Source organism: Podarcis filfolensis (assembly GCF_964270895.1).
Source record: "Podarcis filfolensis genome assembly, chromosome: 2".
NCBI lineage: Eukaryota > Metazoa > Chordata > Lepidosauria > Squamata > Lacertidae > Podarcis > Podarcis filfolensis.
In genome coordinates, this window is record NC_139605.1 from 109,515,455 (window position 1) to 109,537,180 (window position 21,726).

Here is a 21,726-nt window from a genome sequence, read left to right on the forward strand (position 1 = left end):
AGTAAGATGTGTGGGGTACAAATAGTAAAATTATCATTATGGAATGGGACGTCCCTATTTTCATCGGAGAAATGTTGGAGGGTATGGTAGTCAGTCAAGGGAGCTGTGGACTCAAAAAGGTTGAAAACCTCTGTTCTAGAGTGCCAGACTGGTGAATAACACCTGCAAATAAGTACAGGAGTACCTCAAGTTAAGAACTTAATTCGTTCTGGAGGTCCGTTCTTAACCTGAAACTGTTCTTAAGCTGAGGTACCACTTTAGCTAATGGGGCCTCCTGCTGCCATCACGCCGCCAGAGCACAATTTCTGTTCTCATCCTGAAGCAAAGTTCTTAACCCGAGGTACTATTTCTGGGTTAGTGGAGTCTGCAAGCTGAAGTACCTGTAACCTGAAGCGTCTGTAACCCGAGGTACCACTGTAATGGATGTTGCGAATTAGGTGCGGCTATGGTTGTAGTTCAAGGGACACGGGTGGTGCTGTTGTCTAAACCACAGAGCCTAGGACTTGCCGATCAGAAGGTCGGCGGTTCAAATCCCCGCGACGGAGTGAGTTCCCGTTGCTCGGTCCCTGCTCCTGCCAACCTAGCAGTTCGAAAGCACCTCAAAGTGCAAGTAGATAAATAGGTACCACACCGGCGGGAAGGTAAACGGTGTTTCCGTGCGCTGCTCTAGTTCGCCAGAAGCAGCTTAGTCATGCTGGCCACATGACCCAGAAGCTGTACGCCGGCTCCCTCGGCCAATAAAGCGAGATGAGCGCCGCAACCCCAGAGTCGGTCACGACTGGACCTAATGGTCAGGGGTCCCTTTACCCTTTACCTTTTATGGTTGTAGTTCAACAGTGGCAGCACCATCCTGACTTGGCCCTCCTGACTGTGGAAGAAAGGCTGGATAATTTTTTATAAATGAAATCTTCATCGCGGAATTCAGTTAATAAGCTGCCATTATGCCAGATTTCAATAAATTATGGATACAGTTTGTATGTGGCTTAAGAGCTATGTTAATCAGCTAGATAATGATCTCCCATTTATACAGCTCCCTTCATGAATAAGGAACCCAAAGTGCTTAAGACAGGATATAGATAGGCATCTCTTCACCTGACTCTGAAATCCAAGTCCCAGCGGAGAGAGAGGAAGCAGCTATTCTCCAGAGGAAGGATGAAAGCATCGCCTTGCGTTGGCAGAAGGGACTCCCAGGCCTGCCCAAAACACATTTCCTAAACTGGAACGGGGCCAGGACACGGCTGCCAGCACCCTTGCTCTTTTGCAGAGAGGCTGGGTGGCCGTGAGTGGTTTAGTGACCCTGCGAAATGGGTGTCCTGGTTTGACATTTTTTTGCAGTCGAGAAGGCATTGCCTCTGGTGGTGCCAAGTCCTCCTTGCAGGATGCTGGGGCGCTGAAGTGACTTCTGACACGGAATCATCCTTCCTTCCAAAGCTGGTAAAACAGTGGTCCCTTAGCACTGCTTTAGGACACAGGGAGCCAGCAACGAATGAACTGGAAGAGAGCTTTCTCGTTCCTCCCAAAGGCAGCTTTTTAAAGGCACAGGTTCACACGCAAATGTCTACGGTTGTGTTCAACAGAGGCCGATCCACCCAGGCAGATTGGGCACTGCTCCAACAGCCTTCTGCCAGCCCATGCTTGTCTGGCCTTCCTATTCATTCATTCCACACCTTCTCCTTCAAAGAGCTCAAGGTGGCAAACATTTACTGTATTTTTTGCTCTATAAGACTCACTTTTTTCCCTCCTAAAAAGTAAGGGGAAATGTGTGTGCGTCTTATGGAGTGAATGCAGGCTGCACAGCTATCACAGAAGCCAGAACAGCAAGAAGGATTGCTGCTTTCTCTGCGCAGCGATCTCTCTTGCTGTTCTGGCTTCTGAGATTCAGAATTCCCCCCCCCCCCTTGTTTTCCTCCTCCAAAAACTAGGTGCGTCTTGCGGTCTGGTGCATCTTACAGAGCGAAAAATACAGTAATCCCCACAACAACCATGTGAGGAAGGCTAGGCTGAGAGACAGTGACCGGTATCAGGGTCACATGACCCAGTGAGCTTCACAGCTTAGCAGGGATTCGAACCCTGCTCCTAGTCTGATGCTCCAACCATTTTTTAAAAAAACCAATAATTTCCCTTTTCTTTTTTTTTGTAATTTTCTTTTTCCTTCCTGATGCTCTAACCATTACACCACACTGGCTTCCTCATATCCAGCCCTCCTTAGCCACAGTGTTTATGAAAAATATTATTTATAGGCCTCCCCCCACCTCTGTATTGATACCAACACTTGCATGCGGCCCCTGGAAGGTTCACTCTGGAAGGGTTTCTACAACAGCAACGAGATGCGGGTGGCTCTGTGGTCTAAGCTGCTGAGCCTCTTGGGATTGCCGATCGTAAGGTCAGCAGTTTGAATCCCTGTGACAGGGTGAGCTCCCGTTGCTTTGTTCTGCCAACCTAGCCATTCGAAAGCATACTAGTGCGAGTAGATAAATAGGTACTGCTGCAGTGGGAAGGTAAACGGCGTTTCCATGAGCTCTGGCACTCATCATAGACCTCTGCGCCAGAAGCGGTTTAGTCATGCCGGCCACATGACCCGGAAAGCTGTCTGTCTACAAACACCGGCTCCCTCGGCCTGAAAGCGAGATGAGCGCCGCAGCCCCATACAGTGGTCCCCTCGGGTTACATACGCTTCAGGTTACATACACTTCAGGTTACAGACTCTGCTAACCCAGAAATATTACCTCGGGTTAAGAACTTTGCTTCAGGATGAGAACAGAAATCGCGCGGCAGCAGGAGGCCCCATTAGCTAAAGTGGTGCTTCAGGTTAAGAACAGTTTCAGGTTAAGTACGGACCTCCAGAACAAATTAAGTACTTAACCTGAGGTACCACTGTAGTTGAATTTGACTGGACTAAACCATCCATCCTACAACGGCTTTATGGTGTGGTTCACCCTGGTATCAATACAGAGGAAGGATGGGCTATAAGAAACATTTTAAATTAAACACACACACACACACACACAAATAAGTCATACCCACCATTGTGAGGCTTCCCAAGCTGTTATCATTGGTTACGAAGTACCGGTGATGTCACAAAAGCACTTGGCAACTGAGTGAGTCAAAAGGTGGGCCAACAGATTGCAACAATAATAATAATTCAGCATGGCCCAGTTTTCCTCCACCTGCAGGAGCCAAATTGGCAGATGGACCTGGGCGGCCATCCAGCTGCGGGATGCTGTGGAGCATTAATAAGGCAAGTTCCTTTGCTGAGCGGGACGGTGGCTTGAAGGCATCTGATATCCATGGACAGAAGCTGGCTACGTCAAGCGATGGAACTAGCAGAAGCTGGCAGAGGTTAGTCAGTGGGCGCTTGTGGGTTTTGCATTTGGAATCCGGCGGATGCCGCAAGGCTGATGCAGGCTGATGTTTGCGGGTGTAAGCTGGTTGAAATTCACCTTCAGGAGCTGGTTGGCAGAAGTTGGTGGATATTTGTGGGTTGAAGCCAGGGCGCGAATGTGAATGAATGGAGAGTGAATGACAATGTGGTGGACATGTAAAAGGGTAAAAGAGTATTGGGAAATAATCCATAATGAATTGAAAAAAATGTTTTAAAGTACTTTCCCAAAAACAGCAACAGAGTCCTTTTCGTTGGGGATAATTCAGATTGAAATTCCCAGATGTCAAAAAAGGTTACAGTGGTACCTCGGGTTAAGAACTTAATTCGTACCGGAGGTCCGTTCTTAACCTGAAACTGTTCTTAACCTGAAGCACCACTTTAGCTAATGGGGCCTCCTGCTGCTGCTGTGCCACCAGAACACGATTTCTGTTCTTATCCTGAAGCAAAGTTCTTAACCCGAGTTACTATTTCTGGGTTAGCAGAGTCTGTAACCTGAAGCGTATGTAACCTGAAGCATATGTAACCTGAGGTACCACTGTATTTACCGTATTTTTCGCACGATTGGACGCACCGGACCATAGGACGCACCTAGTTTTCAGGGGGGGAAATCAAGGAAAAAATATGACACCCCCCCCGCAGCTCTGGGAGCAGTGGACAGGCTGCACGCAGCCTGTGCGCTACTCCAAGACCTTCTCCCTGCTTTTGCGGGAGGTGGCAGAATTCCCCCACCTCCCGCAAAAGCCCACAGGAGCCCCGCGTGACTCCTGCGGGCTTTTCGACCAGGAGGGAGAAGGGACTGAAACGGCCAGTCAGTCCCTTCTCCCTCCTTGGGGAAAAGCCCCCAAGAGCTGCGCGCTCTTTAAAGGCTGTGTGGCTCTTGCAGGCTTTTCTGCGAGGTGGGGGAATTCCCCCACCTCCTAGAAAAGCCAGCAAAGCCGTGCAGCCCCTTTAAAGAGCGCACGGCTTTTGCCTGCTTTTGCGGGAGGTGGGGGAATTCCCCCATCTCCCGCAAAAGCCCGCAGGAGGGAGAAGGGACTGACTCGGCCAGTCAGTCCCTTCTCCCTCCTTGGGGAAAAGCCCCCAAGAGCCGCTCGCTCTTTAAAGGGTGCGCGGCTCCTGCGGGCTTTTCTAGGAGGTGGGGGGATTCCCCCACCTCCTAGAAAAGCCAGCAGAAGCCACGGAGCCCCTTTAAAGAGCGCGCGGCTTTTGCCTGCTTTTGCGGGAGGTGGGGGAATTCCCCCATCTCCCGCAAAAGCCCACAGGAGGGTTGGAGAGTAGCGGGAAGGCGTCGCGCGCCTCCCCGCTGCCCCCCATCCTCTGGGGCTGGCGATGGGGGAAGCGCTGCTTTCCCCACCACCAGCCTCAAAGAGCAGACTCTCCTGGCTTCAGCGGAAGCAACGCGAAGCCTCCGGAGCACAGGCTTTGGAGGCTTTGCCTCGCTATCGCTGAAGCCAGGGAGCCTGCATTCGCTCCATAGGACGCACACACATTTCCCCTTCATTTTTGGAGGGGAAAAAGTGCGTCCGATAGAGCGAAAAATACGGTATGTGTGCTACTACTGTGGCCCGTGTTTTGTTAGTACAAAAATGGAAAACAAGCGAGGTCCTAACTAAAGAAGAATGGCAGCTTAAGCTGACAGAGTATGTGCAGCGTGCACAATTTAACATATAGAATAAGGTAACAAGAACATACATTTAGAGAAGATTGGAAAATGTTTATTGAATATATGGGGGGAATTGTGTACAGCTGAAAACATTGGCAGCATTAAGATAAATTCAACAGTGTAAATAAGTTTTGAAAGACGTAGTAATGGAATACCGAAGGGTTTAGATTTTGTAAAATATGCAAGGATATATGATGTGCAAAATGAACCATGGAAAGAGAAGAAGGGAAGTCATTGATATTTTAAGGTTGTTTTAAATGAGTATTTTAAATTGCGAAACAGAAAATTTAATTAAGATTATATATATAAAAAGAGAGTGAATGACGATGTTGGTGTTCTTTATGGATGTTGGTTAGTGTATGCTTGTGTGGCGTACCCTTGTGGCAGCTAGGCTGGTCACTGGGAGCGGCCACAGGGACCATATAACACTGGTCCTGAAAGACCTATGTTGGCTCTCAGTATGTTTCCGAGCACAATTCAAAGTGTTGGTGCTGACTTTTAAAGCCCTGATGGCCTCGGCCCAGTATACCTGAAGGAGCGTTCAGCTCAGAAACTGAGGTCCAGCTCTGAGGGCCTTCTGGCGAGAATTGAAGTTACAGAGAACCAGGCAGAGGGCCTTCTGGGTAGTGGCACCCACCCTGTGGAACACCCTCCCATCAGATGTCAAGCAGATGAGCAACTACCGTATTTTTCGCCCTATAGGACGCACTTTTTCCCCTCCAAAAATGAAGGGGAAATGTGTGTGCGTCCTATGGGGCGAATGCAGGCTTTCGCTGAAGCCTGGAGAGCAAGAGGGGTCGGTGCGCAACGACCCCTCTCGCTCTCCAGGCTTCGCGGACCTCTCCGCAAGCAGCGGGAGCGCTCCTGCTGTTTGCGGAGAGTTGCCTGCAAGCCGAAGCCTGCGCACCCAGGCTTCGCGGACCTCTCAGCAAGCAGCGGGAGCCAGGGCTGGGCTCCCACGGCTTGCAGAGAGCTGCCTGTTTGGGGGCTGGGGTCGGGGGAAGCTCGGGCCTCCCCCGCCGCAGCCCCGCGCCTGGGGGGGAAAAATAATTTTTTCCCCTTTATTTCCCCCCCAAAAAACTAGGTGCGCCTTATGGGACGGTGTGTCCTATAGGGCGAAAAATACGGTATATAACTTTTGGAAGGCATCTGAAGGCATCCCTGTATGGGGAAGCTTTTAAATGTGCAATGTTTTATTATGTTTTTATATAAGTTGGAAGCCACCTAGTCAGGCTTGGGGAGTCTGTGCTGATGGCTCTCCAGCTGTTGCCGCTGGCTGCCGGCTGCCAGTGATGTCACAAAAGGACGTGGTGGCTGCAGAGAAAAAGCCCCCCCCCCTTGTGATGTCACTGAAATCTACAGATCTGGGATGCTCCTGACCCGGCATCCCTAACTTTTGTTAGTGTCAACGTGGGACTGAAACGTCCCTCTTATGAGGCAAGAGGAAGAGGCTGCCTCAGGCAGCAGATACAGAGTGGCGTTAAGGTAAGGTTACCAGACGTCCCTGTTTCCCGGGGACAGTCCCCAGATTTACAAATCAGTCCCCTGACAAAATCCATCTGTTTAGTAGGAAGTTAAAAAGTGTCCCTGGATTCAATTTAAAAAATCTGGTAACTTTAAGTGGGCAGCAGACTAGGCAATGGGCAGATGTGGCCTAGGAGCACATCCCCACCTGAAATGAATGAGAAAGTAGCCCTTCCATGCCTATTTGTTGGTATTGACAGAGAATGGCCTAAGGATTTGCACCCCATGCTAATTCATGGAACGTGTGTGCATGAATTCGTGTGTGTGTGTGTGTGTGTGTGTGTGTGTGTGCGCGCACCCCATTGTATTCTCCAGTCATTCCCACACAATACAAATTAAAGTTACTTGTGCACACACAATACCTCTAAAGCACATAAAGGACCCCAGGATGGTTAAGTCCAGTCAAGAGCATCTATGGGGTCGCGGCGCTCATCTCGCTTTCAGGCCAAGGGAGCCGGTGTTTGTCTACAGGCAGCTTTCTGGGTCATGTGGCCAGCATCTGGTGCAACAGATCACCGTGACGGAAGCCAGAGCACACGGAAACGCCGTTTACCTTCCCGCCAGAGCGCTACCTATTTATCTACTTGCACTGGCGTGCTTTCGAATGGCTAGGTTGGCAGGAGCTGGGACAGAGCAACGGGAGCTCACCCCATCGCGGGGATTTGAACCACTGACCTTCCGATTGGCAAGCCCAAGGGGCTCAGTGGTTTAGACCACAGAGCCACCCACGTCCTGCACATTTAAAGCACCCACCCACAGCCAAGAATAATGGGAACTGCGTTTCTTGACAGCTCCAGAGGCTGTCAGGCAGGAGGCCATAAAGGAGATGACAGACTTGCACGGGAGTCTGTGTTCTGCTTCTACGGAGCCAAATACTTGCCCTGCTCCACCCAAAAAGAAAAAAGGGCTGGGAAAAATATTGATTTGGAGGAAGAGGTGGACCCAGCAGTGGTAGACGATGAATCGGAAGCACAAAAGGAGCTAATGGAGTACAGTGGTACCTTGGGTTAAGAACTTAATTCGTTCTGGAGGTCTGTTCTTAACCTGAAACTGTTCTTAACCTGAGGTACCACTTTAGCTAATGGGGCCTCCCGCTGCCGCTGCACGATTTCTGTTCTGCTCGTGCTGAATTATTATTGTTGTTGCGATCTGTTGGCCCATCTTTAGACCCACTCAGTTGTCAAGTGCTTTTGTGACATCACCGGTAGTTCGTAACCAATAATAACAGCTCAGGAAGCCTCACAATGGTGGGTGTGCTTCAGTGACTTAATTGTGTGCCCAAGTGACTTATTTGTGTGTGTGTATGTTTAATTTAAAATGTTTATTATAGCCCATCCTTCCTCTGTATTGATACCAGGGTGAACCACACCATAAAGCTGTTGTAGGATGGATGGTTTAGTCCAGTCGAATTCAACTACAGTGGTACCTCGGGTTAAGTACTTAATTCGTTCCAGAGGTCATAGAATCATAGAATCATAGAGTTGGAAGAGACCACAAGGGCCATCGAGTCCAACCCCCTGCCAAGCAGGAAACACCATCAGAGCACTCCTGACATATGGTTGTCAAGCCTCTGCTTAAAGACCTCCAAAGAAGGAGACTCCACCACACTCCTTGGTAGCAAATTCCACTGTCGAACAGCTCTTACTGTCAGGAAGTTCTTCCTAATGTTTAGGTGGAATCTTCTTTCTTGTAGTTTGGAACCATTGCTCCGTGTCCGCTTCTCTGGAGCAGCAGAAAACAACCTTTCTCCCTCCTCTATGTGACATCCTTTTATATATTTGAACATGGCTATCATATCACCCCTTAACCTCCTCTTCTCCAGGCTAAACATGCCCAGCTCCCTTAGCCGTTCCTCATAAGGCATCGTTTCCAGGCCTTTGACAATTTTGGTTGCCCTCCTCTGGACACGTTCCAGTTTGTCAGTGTCCTTCTTGAACTGTGGTGCCCAGAACTGGGCACAGTACTCCAGGTGAGGTCTGACCAGAGCAGAATACAGTGGCACTATTACTTCCCTTGATCTAGATGCTATACTCCTATTGATGCAGCCCAGAATTGCATTGGCTTTTTTAGCTGCCGCGTCACACTGTTGGCTCATGTCAAGTTTGTGGTCAACCAAGACTCCTAGATCCTTTTCACATGTACTGCTCTCAAGCCAGGTGTCACCCATCTTGTATTTGTGCCTCTCGGTTTTTTTGCCCAAGTGCAATACTTTACATTTCTCCCTGTTAAAATTCATCTTGTTTGTTTTGGCCCAGTTCTCTAATCTGTCAAGGTCGTTTTGAAGTGTGATCCTGTCCTCTGGGGTGTTAGCCACCCCTCCCAGTTTGGTGTCATCTGCAAATTTGATCAGGATGCCCTTGAGTCCATCATCCAAGTCGTTGATAAAGATGTTGAATAAGACCGGGCCCAAGACAGAACCCTGTGGCACCCCACTAGTCACTCTTCTCCAGGATGAAGAGGAACCATTGATGAGCACCCTTTGGGTTCGGTCAGTCAGCCAGTTACAAATCCACTGAGTGGTAGCATAGTTAAGACCGCATTTTACCAGCTTCTTTACAAGAATATTATGGGCACTGGCGTAGCGTGGGGGGTGCAGGGGGGGCCCGGCCGCACCGGGCGCAACATCTGGGGTTAGGGCAAATCCATGGGTTAGGGGGCGCAAATCCACGGGTTAGGGGGCGCAAATTACTTGCCTTGCCCCGGGTGCTGACAACCCACGCTACGCCACTGATTATGGGGCACCTTGTCAAATGCCTTGCTGAGATCAAGGTAGGCTACATCCACTGCGTTCCCTTCATCTACCAGGCTTGTAATTCTGTCAAAAAACGAGATCAGGTTAGTCTGACATGACTTATTTTTCAGAAATCCATGCTGACTATTGGTGATCACAGCATTCCTTTCTAGGTGCTCACAGACTGTTTGCTTAATGATCTGCTCCAGAATCTTCCCTGGTATTGATGTCAGACTGACTGGGCGGTAATTATTTGGGTCCTCTCTTTTCCCCTTTTTGAAAATAGGGACAACATTTGCCCTCCTCCAGTCTGCCGGGACTTCGCCTGTTCTCCAGGAATTCTCAAAGATGACTGCCAGTGGTTCTGAGATCACATCTGCCAGTTCTTTTAATACTCTTGGATGCAGTTCATCTGGCCCTGGAGACTTGAATACATCTAAACTAGCCAAGTATTCTTGTACTATCTTCTTAGTTATTCTGGGCTGTGTTTCCTCTGCTGAATCATTTGCTCCAAATTCTTCAGGTCAGGCATTGTTTTCTTTATCGGAGAAGACTGAGGCAAAGAAGGCATTGAGGAGTTCAGCCCTTTCTGTGTCCCCTGTTTGCATTTCACCATCTTCTCCTCTGAGTGACCCCACTGTTTCTTTGTTCTTCCTTTTGCTACGAACATACCCATAAAAGCCTTTTTTGTTGCTTTTAACCTGTCTAGCAAGCCTGAGTTCATTCTGTGCTTTAGCTTTTCTGACTTTGTGTCTACACGTGCTGGCTATTTGTTTGAATTCCTCATTGGTGGTTTCCCCCCTTTTCCATTTTTTGTACACATCCTTTTTTAATCTTAACTCAGTTAAAAGTTCTTTAGATAGCCACCCTGGCTTCTTTAGGCACCTTCCATGTTTCCATCTCATTGGTATTGCCTGAAGTTGTGCTTTTACTATCTCCCTCTTAACAAACTCCCAGCCATCATGAACTCCCTTTCCTTTTAGTATTACTGTCCATGGGATCTCACCCAGCACTTCCCTAAGTTTTATGAAGTCGGCTTTCTTAAAGTCAAGAAATTGAGTCCTAGTATGCTTGGCTGCTCCTTTCCGCTGTATAGTAAACTTCAGAAGAGCATGATCACTCGCGCCTAATGATCCTTCCACTTCTATCCCACTAACCAGGTCATCAACATTGGTTAGGACCAGATCTAAAATGGCTGTTCCTCTTGTTGCTTCTCCCACTTTCTGGGCAATGAAGTTGTCTGCAAGGCCAGTGAGGAATCTGTTTGACCTTATGCTCTTGGCTGAGTTTGACATCCAACAAATATCCGGGTAATTGAAGTCCCCCATTACTACTATCTCCCTTCCTTTTGCATGCTTGGCCATCTGTTCCAGGAAGGCATCATCTATGTCCTCCGTTTGGCTTGGGGATCTATAGTAAACTCCCACAATGAGGTCACTGTTATTCTTCTCTCCCTTAATTTTGACCCAAATGCTCTCACTTTGGCTTTGAGGTTCTAAATCTTGGATCTCTTCACAGGTATACACATCCCTGACATATAACGCCACTCCTCATCCTTTCTTGTCTGGTCTGTTTCTCTGAAATAGATTGTATCCCTCCATTATTACATTCCAATCGTGGGACTTATCCCACCAGGTTTCAGTGATGCCTATTATGTCATATTTAGTTTGCTGTACCAAGAGCTCAAGCTCATCTTGTTTATTTCCCATGCTTCCCATGCTTTGCGCATTAGTGTACAGACACTGAAGTCCATTAATCATTCCCCCGTGTCTCTTATTTAAGGATTTTTTCCTCCCACCACTAGGTCTGCGTGCTGTTTGCTCCATTTGGTCTATGACATTTGGATGATCATCTTCATCAATTGATAGACTCCTACCTTCAGGAGCACTGTCTCCCTCCCCCACATTAGTCAGTTTAAAGCCCTCCTGATGAGGTTTCTGAGATTTTTGGCAAAAACATTCCTCCCAACCGTTGTGAGGTGCAGCCCATCGCTTGCCAGAAGTCCATCTTCAAGAAACTGCAGTCCGTGATCTAAGAATCCAAACCGTTCCTGTTTACACCATTTGCGAAGCCAGCTGTTCACTTCCACTATTTTTCCCCTCTCTCCCTGGGCCACGTCGCTCAACTGGGAGGACAGATGAGATGACAATTTGTGCATTTAATTGCTTCAATTTCCTGCCCAGAGCCTCGTAGTCTCTTTTGATCTTCTGGAGGCTATTGCTTGCAGTGTCATTGGTTCCCACATGAACCAAGAGGAAGGGGTATTTGTCAGCGGGTTTTATGATTCCTTGCAGTTGTTCAGTTACATCTTGGATCTTAGCCCCGGGGAGACAGTCTGCTCTTAACCTGAAACTGTTCTTAACCTGAGGCACCACTTTAGCTAATGGGGCCTCCTGCTGCCGCTGCGCCACCGGAGCACAATTTCTGTTCTTATCCTGAAGCAAAGTTCTTAACCTGAAGCACTATTTCTGGGTTAGAGTCTGTAACCTGAAGCATCTGTAACCCGAGGTACCACTGTATATGACTATGCCAAGAGTGGACATTGATGGATGTCGTGGTAGAAGGCTCACAAGGCTTCCCTTCCAGTGTGAAGGTGCTGTTCCAGGACTGTTAGCTATGCAAGGGGAAAGCTACAGTTTCCAGGATTCCAGGGGAAGCTTTAAATATGTTTTGAAGATACGATGTCTCCGCAACATTCATACCACTTGAATGGTCATGGCTTCCCCCAGATAATTCTAGTTTGTTAAGGGTTCTGGGAATTGCAAATCTGCGGAGGCTCTCTCGGCACAAATTTCAATTCCTAGGATTCTTTGGGGGGGGGTGGGCTGGGGGAGCCATGGCTGTTAAAAGTGGAGTAAGAGTGCTTTGGGTATATGGTGCGGATGCGGCCCAAGTCTTAAGCACCGACACAGCCTATTGCAGCAGCAAGGAAGCAACTTGCTCCCATTGCTGCATGAAAATAATTATCTGCACAGTCTGAGTCACCGGCAATTTTCTCTGGAGCACCATCACTGCCCTGGGCTTTAGGATTTTCAATATCTTGTATGGAAGAACTGCTCCCCGATGCATTCTCCTGCATCGTGGCAGCACTTCTTCTTTCGCTGAATCTCTCCCTCTCCCAAGCGCAGGCTTTGCCCGACTTACATAAGCTAGATCCTCAGTGGCTGTAAAACTCCAAAATAGCTGGCACAGGGACTGGAAAGGGATGGGGGGTGCGGACTAGGGACTCACTATGAAACAGATTATTTGCCCAATAATAGTTTGGTTTCAAATGCAGATAGATCCGTGGACTCGGTTTGATTTTAAAGCCACACATTTAAATGGCACGAAGCCCCACTATTGCTTCGTTTGCCACATTCGGAAATAAAAAGCGCAGAACTGTCTGTCAAAAGGCTTGTTTTGAGATCAATGGGGGGAAAAACCTTCCATTGTCTTCTTTGCAGAAAGCTTCCCTTCTCTCCTGGCTCAAATTCTCTCCTCTCCACTGTTGGTAAATCCTTTTGCTCTTTGAAATGAGACACCAGATTTCACATTTCATGCTCCCCGCCACCCCACCCCACCCCCGGTTTCCCTCGCAGAGTGTGCACGCCAGCTTAGCGCCACAGGAACGATTCCAGATTCCGAGCTCGGAATAAGGCCGTGAGTTCTTTAAACAGCAAAATTCCCTCCTTGGGCAGGATTGTTTAATGCTAGGCTGGTCAAGACCCTAACAAAACACGCTGCGGGGTATAGTCCTGGCAGAGAGACGATGCCCGCACGATCTCTACTCCAGAAACGCTCCGTGATTCATCCTAAAGGCTTACAGCGCCACCTGATGGAGTGCAGTGGAATGAGCGAATACTCGCAAGAAAAAGACTAGGAAAACTCTAAAGCTCATATAGACTGAATGCAGGATATTTCTTCATAGCTGACAAGGCTCTTTTGAATCACTATGTACAGCTTTCTTTTAAAATACAGCATTAAGAAAGAGTTGCAGGCCCTCAATCTTGTTTCTTCGTGATTAAACTCCTCAGGCATGTGTAGCTACTTCCTAAAATTTATGATAACTGAACAGACTGCATGCTCATAGAATCATAGAATTGTAGTCAGGGCCGTCTTAACCATAGGCGCCAGGGGTGCAGGGCACCTGGGCGCTGGGCTTTCAGGGGCGCCAGGCCGTGAGCCTGGGGCCCAAGCGTTGGAGTCCCAGGAAGAGCCCATCCGTCGGTTGGAGAGCCACAGCGGGCTTTTCTGCTGCGGGCGGCTCTGCGCCGTGAGTTCAGAGGTGAGCGAGGCAGCGAGGTGCTGAGGTGGCCGGCCGGCTCCGCCCTCTTGCGCGCCTGGGATTGGCGTAGGGCCATGGAGAGGCCCGCCCAGCGCACGCTGCTGACACCACAAAGCGCCCAGCTTCGCTCAGTCGCTGATGCCTCGGGCTCCTTATGTTACCTGTTTTCTTTTCCTGAGCAGATCTTTTCTTTTCCAGGCAGATCTTTGCACCCTGGCGCCACACATGCTTGCCCCTGATTGTAGTGTTGGAGGGGACCACAAGGGTCATCTAGTCCAACCCCTTGCAATGCGGGAATCTTTTGCCCAACGTGGGGCTTGAACTAAAGACCCTGAGGTTAAGAGTCTCATGCTCTACCCACTGAGCTAAAGGTATCTACTTGAGCTTCCAACTTATTACTTTGCCCCCTAGTTCACCTCCAGCGTGAAGAGGCAACCCATCTATATTTGGCTTCAATGACAGATGGTCCCCCTCTGCTCAGTCTCCACCTTCCCCCTTAAAACAACTTGCAACCACCAGATAAAGGGAAGGATTTCCCCCTAGAAAGCTCCTCCTTTATAAATAAGCTTCCTGGGACGTCTGGAAATTCCCCAAGAGGGTGCTAAAATAAGAGAAACGACACCAAGTTTTTGAAACAAGTTCTGGAGAGTGGAATTTGACATAGTGCTAAGCAGGGTATGAATGAATGGAATAAGACGTTCCATTCTTGTAGTGAGACGTTCCCCTCCCCCTGTGCCCCCTAAACCTGTTTGGGGGCTGCACCCACCATCCAGAGCAGATTTAAGGGTGATGTATGATTGAAGGGACACAGGTAAGCCCACAGGCAAGCCTCTTGGGCTTGCCAATCGGAAGGTCGGCAGTTCGAATCGCGCGACAGGGTGAGCTCCCGTTGCTCGGTCCCTGTTCCTGCCAACCTAGCAGTTCGAAAGCACGTCAAAGTGCAAGTAGATAAATAGGTACCGCTCCAGCGGGAAGGTAAACGGCGTTGCCGTGCGTTGCTGTGGTTCGCCAGAAGTGGCTTAGTCATGCTGGCCACATGACCCAGAAGCTGTACGCCAGCTCCCTCGGCCAATAAAGTGAGATGAGCGCCGCAACCCCAGAGTCGGCCACGACTGGACCTAACGGTCAGGGGTCCCTTTACCTTTACCTATGATTGAAGGGACACGAGTGGCACTGTTGGTTAAACCACTGAGCCTCTTGGGCTTGCTAATCGGAAAGTCGGCAGTTTGAATCCCCGCGACGTGGTGAGCTCCCATTGCTCGGTCTCAGCTCCTGCCAACCTGGCAGTTCAAAAGCACACCAAAAAAATTGCAAGTAGGTAAATAGGTACCACCCCGGTGGGGAGGTAAATGGTGTTTCTGTGCGCTGCTCTGGTTTCGCCAGAAGCAGCTTAGTCATGCTGGCCACATGATCCGGGAAAACTGTCTGCAGACAAACACCGGCTCCCTCGGCCTGCAAAGTGAGATGAGCGCTGCAACCCCAGAGTCATCTGCAACTGGACTTAACTTAATTGTCAGGGGTACCTTTACCTTTACCTTATGACTGAAGAGGGTATGTCTGGATCTCAGATTTCTGCCTGACACCACACCTTTTCTATGACATACCTGCAATGTCTTGACGCTGCTGTGTGAAATGTATCGTGGGAAGTCACGGGAACTTTTAAAAATGCACGTAAGCTTTGTTCTGGGCTTCTTCTTTGTTTTTCGTGGAGGTTGTTGCAACAAGGATAAACAATCAGGCTTCCTAGCTGCTGTTTCGCTTCAGTTTTCTTGGCTGCGGTCTCTTGCTTGCACCTAACATCCTTGAACCTTAAGGGCTAGAGTTGCTGGTGAATTTGGGAAACGCTTTAAGTAGTGTACCCCAAGATTTTGTCCTTAACAGGGGTAATGAGGGGAGGAGATAAGAGAAAGTCTAGTAGAGCGAGCAGACTTCGTTCCATGTGTGCAACAACTTAGTTGACTCTCACTTTCAGATTACTAAAAAGAGAAAGAATGGAGTTTGAGAGCAATATGTGCAAAAAAACCCAACACCCTTTATGTTCCATGTGGAACAAAACTGAGAAAACAAAATAAATTAAAATGCATCCACTCTTCCTCTTGATATAAATTCTCTTTGTCATTCATATGATTCTATCGTCAGGTTACAGGTTCAAGGCTGTTTGGAGAATTTAATTTTCCCATCCTGAGAGGAGGGATTTGCCCTACAGCACATACCTATGAAATCTTAAATATTTGAGCCTCAGGTTGCAGCTAGTTAACCCTATAATCCCCAGTGAAAAAACTGGTCAAAATATGTATCCCGAATAATACAAGCAGTCCATTTAAACAAAGGCTGGAAAGATATGTACAGTCGTACCTTGGTTTTCGAACAGCTTAGTTCTTGAATGTTTTGGCTCCCGAAGGCCACAAATCCGGAAGTGAGTGTTCTGGTTTGCGAACGTTCTTTGGAACCCAAATGCCCGACGGGGCTTCCACAGCTTCCAATTAAGTACAGGAAGCTCCTGCAGCCAATCAGAAGCCGCACCTTGGTTTTCAAACATTTTTGGAAGTCGAACGGACTTTGAGATCGGATTCGGTTCAAGAACCAAGATGCGACTGTATTACCATAAAATACATGAGCCATCCAGGACAATCCAATCGAATTCCTTCACAAAATTCCTTTCCAAATCTTTACTCTTCCTTCTTCTTCCCAGCACATCTTGCCCAAGGCTCTCTTTTCCTGTCACCTCACACCCAGGTACACTGGCAACCTTCCAAACTCACCTCCCCCCCCCAAAAAAAAATCTCTGTTCACACCTCAAGGCAAGGGGGGAGGTCAGTTCTCTTGCACTGCCAATGGCTCTCAATGGCCCTGTATTATTTCTTCATGGCCCTAGCCTGGCCAGGTCCTTTTGCATAATTGTTGTTGTTTAGTCGTGTCCGACACTTCATGACCCCCTGGACCAGAGCACGCGAGGCACTCCTGTCTTCCACTGCCTCCCGCAGTTTGGTCAAACTCATGCTAGTAGCTTCGAGAACACTGTCCAACCATCTCGTCCTCTGTCGCCCCCTTCTCCTTGTGCCCTCCATCTTTCCCAACATCAGGGTCTTTTCCAGGGAGTCTTCTCTTCTCACGAGGTGGCCAAAGTATTGGAGCCTCAGCTTCAGGAACTGTCCTTCCAGTGAGCACTCAGGGCTGATTTCCTTCAGAATGGAGAGGTTTAATCTTCTTGCATTCCACGGGACTCTCAAGAGTCTCCTCCAGCACCATAATTCAAAAGCATCAATTCTTCGGCGATCAGCCTTCTTTATGGTCCAGCTCTCACTTCCATACATCACTACTGGGAAAACCATAGCTTTTACTATATGGACCTTTGTTGGCAAGGTGATGTCTCTACTTTTTAAGATGCTGTCTAGGTTTGTCATTGCTTTTCTCCCAAGAAGCAGGCGTACTGTTCATTAATTTCTAGGGTTTATGAAGGTTCCCCCCAAATCTATAACACCGTGGTTTTAAAGAAAGGGGGATATTGTGACAACTGGTGTCAGGATGACGCCAGGCCTGTTTGCTTACATGCTGGCCTCCCTCATCATCATCTGCTCCATGGCAGTCCTTCGAGTCTCCTCTTAGGCTACAGGTTACAGATCAAGCCCCAAGGTCCAGCTCTACGTGTGCCACTGTCTTCTTGCAACTCACTCTGACTTTAGTGTTCAGGCCTTCCTGGGTAAAAGGGAGAGCTTTTGGAGGGGAAAAGGCCGTAGCTCAGGGACAAAGCATCTGCTTTGCATGCAGAATGTCCCAGGTTCTGTCCCCAGCATCTTCCAGTGGGGTTGGGGGAGAACCCTGTCAATAATAATAATAATAATAATAATAATAATAATAATTTTTATTTATACCCCGCCCTCCCCAGCCAAGGACAGGCTCAGGGCGGCTAACAAGCAATACAACTTAAAAACAAGATTAAAATACAACATTAAAATATTGAAACATTAAAATGCAGCCTCGTCACAGGAGGAGAAAGGAAAAAGAAACAGGGGGAGGGAATCAAATTGACTCCAAGCCAAAGGCCATGCGGAACATCTCTGTCTTACAGGCCCTGCGGAAAGAAATTAGATCCCGCAGGGCCCTGGTCTCATGAGACAGAGCGTTCCACCAGGCTGGAGCCAGTGTTGAGAAGGCCCTGCCTCTGGTTGAGGCTAATCTAACTTCCTTAGGGCCCGGGACCACTAGGGTGTTGCTATTTATGGACCTTGAGGCTCTCCGTGGGGCATACCGGGAGAGGCGGTCCCATAGGTACGAGGGTCCTAAGCCGTGAAGAAAGGTCAAAACCAGCACTGAGCAAGACAGGCCGATGGGTCTGACTCATTGCTTCCTTGAATGCTTATGAAGCGAGGTTTTGGAGACCATTCAAAATGGCAGGGGTAGATACTTCCTCGACACCCAGTGGCGTAGCGTGGGGGGTGCAGAGGGGGCCGGCCGCACCGGGCGCAACATCTGGGGGGGGCGCGCTCGCACTCGCAGCTCTCTGCCCCTACCTGGCTCACTCACTCTAGGGGGCACAAATTACTTGCCTTGCCCCGGGTGCTGACAACCCACGCTACGCCACTGTCGACACCCTCCGAGAATGGGCACAGAAGCAGCCGCGGGTGTTGGATGAAGCCAGCAATTGGCCTTTAATGGGGCTGCGGAGACGCAGTCAAACATTTTACGGCTTGCAAAATATGAGCAAGGCACTCCCTCTGGTAATCGCTGGAATCATCAAATTAGCATAAATTCTATTAACAGTTTCCCAGACGAGACTTTCAGAGGCCTGGTCCCCTTGACGCAAACAAAAGGGAAGATAATTGCTTTACAATAAAAGGAATGGCAAAAGGGCCAGTGATCTGAACTTGCTGTTTAATTCTTTCCTTCTTTGAAATCACATTGTGCATGAAAGGACCTTCTGATTCCCTCTGTTCTTGTCGTGTGAAATCAATTGCGCTGCCGCCGGCCATTAGACGGCAGGCCCCCTTTTTTTATTATTATTTTAACAAAGCCTTTGTGGAGCAGTGGGAGGAAATGTGCGTTGAGGGAACCAGAGTAATAGGAACAGAAACAGCCCAGAGAGAACCCTTGATCCCTGCTTACCGCGCTAGAGGACAGGAAGATGTTCTGGGAGGATATATTTTGCAGGATTTGTCCCTTTCCTAGCATGAATCCTAAAAGACCTAGGTTGAACCGTCATTAGCAAATGAATGCCTATTTCCATCCCTGCATGGTTGCAGAGATACGGTTGAAGACGGATTCACAACGTTTTCTGTGGCTCTCGGTGCTGAACAAATTCCCTGTTCTTTTTCGAAGCTGTGAGTAGCTCATCATTCATTGCTATCTTTCTGTGAAGTGACCTTTGATCACTATAGAAAGCTGTTGGTGCCATTTGACAAATGTCTTTTTCTCTCTCCTTTTGTTCCTTTTTTTTTTACCTTGTACCCTAACTCTGGTACTCTATGTTGACCAAGAGGCCTTCTTTTAAGTCAAGGTCACGACCCTTTGCATCCCTCAAGTTCTTCCTGAGAGCAGTGGAGGAGAGAGAGGCAGGGATGAAGAAGGACCACTTGTTACAAAGCTGGGGCAAAGACATCATCTCCTGAGGATGTTACTGGCCAGTCTCTCCTTGCCACAGAGTTGTTGTCGTTTAGTCGTGTCCGACTCTTTGTGACCCCATGGACCAGAGCATGCCAGGCACTCCTGTCTTCCACTGCCTCCCGCAGTTTGGTCAAACTCATGCTGATAGCTTCGAGAACACTGTCCAGCCATCTCATCCTCTGTTGTCCCCTTCTCCTTGGGCCCTCAATTATTCCCAACATTCAGGGTCTTCTCATGAGGTGGCCAAAGTACTGGAGTCTCAGCTTCAGGATCTGTCCTTTGTGTGCACTCAGGGCTGATTTCCTTCAGAATGGATAGATTTGATCTTCTTGCAGTCCATGGGACTCTCAAGAGTTTCCTCCAGCACCATAATTCAAAAGCATCAATACTTTGGTGATCGGCCTTCTTTATGGTCCTGCTTTCACTTCCATACATCACTACTGGGAAAACATAGCTTTTACTATACGGACCTTTGTTGGCAAGGTGATGTCTCTGCTTTTTAAAATGCTGTCTAGGTTTGTCATTGCTTTTCTCCCAAGAAGCAGGCATCTTTTAATTTCGTGGCTGCTGTCACCATCTGCAGTGATCATGGAGCCCAAGAAAGTAAAATCTCTCACTGCCTCCATTTCTTCCCCTTCTATTTGCCAGGAGGTGATGGGACCAGTGGCCATGATCTTCATTTTTTTGATGTGGAGCTTCAGACCATATTTTGCGCTCTCCTCTTTCACCCTCATTAAAAGGTTCTTTCATTCCTCCGCACTTTCTGCCATCAATGTTGTGTCATCTGCATATCTGAGGTTGTTGATATTTCTTCCGGCAATCTTAATTCCGGCTAGGGATTCATCCAGCCCAGCCTTTTGCATGATGAATTCTGCATATAAGCTAAATAAGCAGGGAGACAGTATACAACCTTGTCGTAGACCCACCCAAATCGGCTAAGCAGAGGAAGAGTCAGGTTACCTTAGCATGGTTAAGAATGCTAAAGGTTAAAATAATAGAATAAGTGTGCATGCACATGAAAGCTCATACCAATAACAAACTTAGTTGCTCTCTAAGGTGCTACTGGAAGGAATTTTTTTATTTTGTTTAGAATAATAGAGGGTCATCAAGTCCAGTCCCCTGAAATCCAGGAATCCCAACACGGTCTCCCATCCAACCATATTGGACCCTGCTTAGCTTTGCAAATGTGCTAGCAGTTTTATTGCTGCACCACAAGGAGGGACTCCTTTTATTTTGAACAATTCCAGAGGGATCAACCCATAATGTCACAAAATTGTGAGCAATCTACAGGGGGAGGAGGGAATGGACCAAATGCGCATATTGGTCAAAAGTCCATCTTTCATGATTATGGGGGCGTGTCACAAACAGCACCTTCACTTTGGAATTTACCTCCATACCACTGCTTGATAGTGCAAAGGGATCACTTTAAATGCTTTAACATCTCCGTCCTGCATCTTCAGGCTCTCCTCATACATCTGCCAGCCTGCTTCTATTTTCCTCTGGTTTCCTTCGCATTGCTGCTACCTATGCACAAGAGCAATTTGGAAGCAGAATCATTTCAGAACCACGCTGGTAAAACGCTCTGCTTAGGCAGCTGCCTGGATATTGTTCTGGAATGTTATTATGGTAATAACTCAAAGTGCTTCTCGGGTGGGGGGAGGGGAGTGAAAATACCTAAAATGATTGGCATTCATACTAGAAACGAAAATTTCCTTTGAAAGGGAAGGTTCCTGGAGAACCATATCGCATGGGCTGGCCGGCCATCTTTGTCCCAGGCACCCTTCCCATAGGTTCTTTGGGAAATGATCAGTAAGGTAAAGGTAAAGGGACCCCTGACCATTAGGTCCAGTCGTGACTGACTCTGGGGTTGCGGCGCTCATCTCGCTTTATTGGCCGAGGGAGCCGGCGTACAGCTTCCAGGTCATGTGGTCAGCATGACTAAGCTGCTTCTGGCGAACCAGAGCAGCGCACGGAAACGCCGTTTACCTTCCCGCCGGAGCGGAACCTATTTATCTACTTGCACTTTGACGTGCTTTCAAACTGCTAGGTTGGCAGGAGCTGGGACTGAGTAACAGGAGCTCACCCCATCGCGGGGATTTGAACTGCCAACCTTCTGATTGGCAAGTCCTAGGCTCTGCGGTTTAACCCACAGCGCCACCCGCATCCCTATGTAGGAATAGAATAGCACATTATCATTGCTTGATCAGGACTAGCTCACTGGCGTGAGCATCATCAGAGAAAATGCTATATGGGTTTTAAAAAATGAATCTGGGAAGGCTTCTAGGCATTCCGCCTAACCCATAATAGTACCACACTAAATGGTAGGAAAATACAGGGGGAAACTGCCATTTTGATGGGCAAATGCTGCACTTCCCAGCATGGCACAACTAACTATCAAACTATGAGGCTGAAGAGATGACCTTGTGATTTAAGATTCATGTGCTTTATTTTCCGTAAAGCAAAATTGCACTGAGGTCCAGTGGACATTTCTTCCTCCTCTTTGTCTACTTCTGCTAAACGCCTTTAATCAAAATTAAATTAACTGGTTCCAAGAGCTGCTG

At 48.3% G+C, this 21,726-nt stretch overlaps 1 protein-coding gene across 1 annotated transcript in view; it reads left to right on the forward strand.

Annotated features, from left to right (window-relative positions):
• The first annotated feature begins 3,106 nt into the window (after positions 1-3,106).
• The window catches only part of RACGAP1 (Rac GTPase activating protein 1), a 68,553-nt gene continuing 49,933 nt past the window's right edge, over positions 3,107-21,726 (forward strand). The window contains exon 1 of the mRNA XM_083598740.1: positions 3,107-3,238. Coding sequence (XP_083454866.1) covers positions 3,218-3,238 — 21 coding nt within the window. The 5' untranslated portion in view covers positions 3,107-3,217. The remainder of the gene's footprint in view (positions 3,239-21,726) is intronic.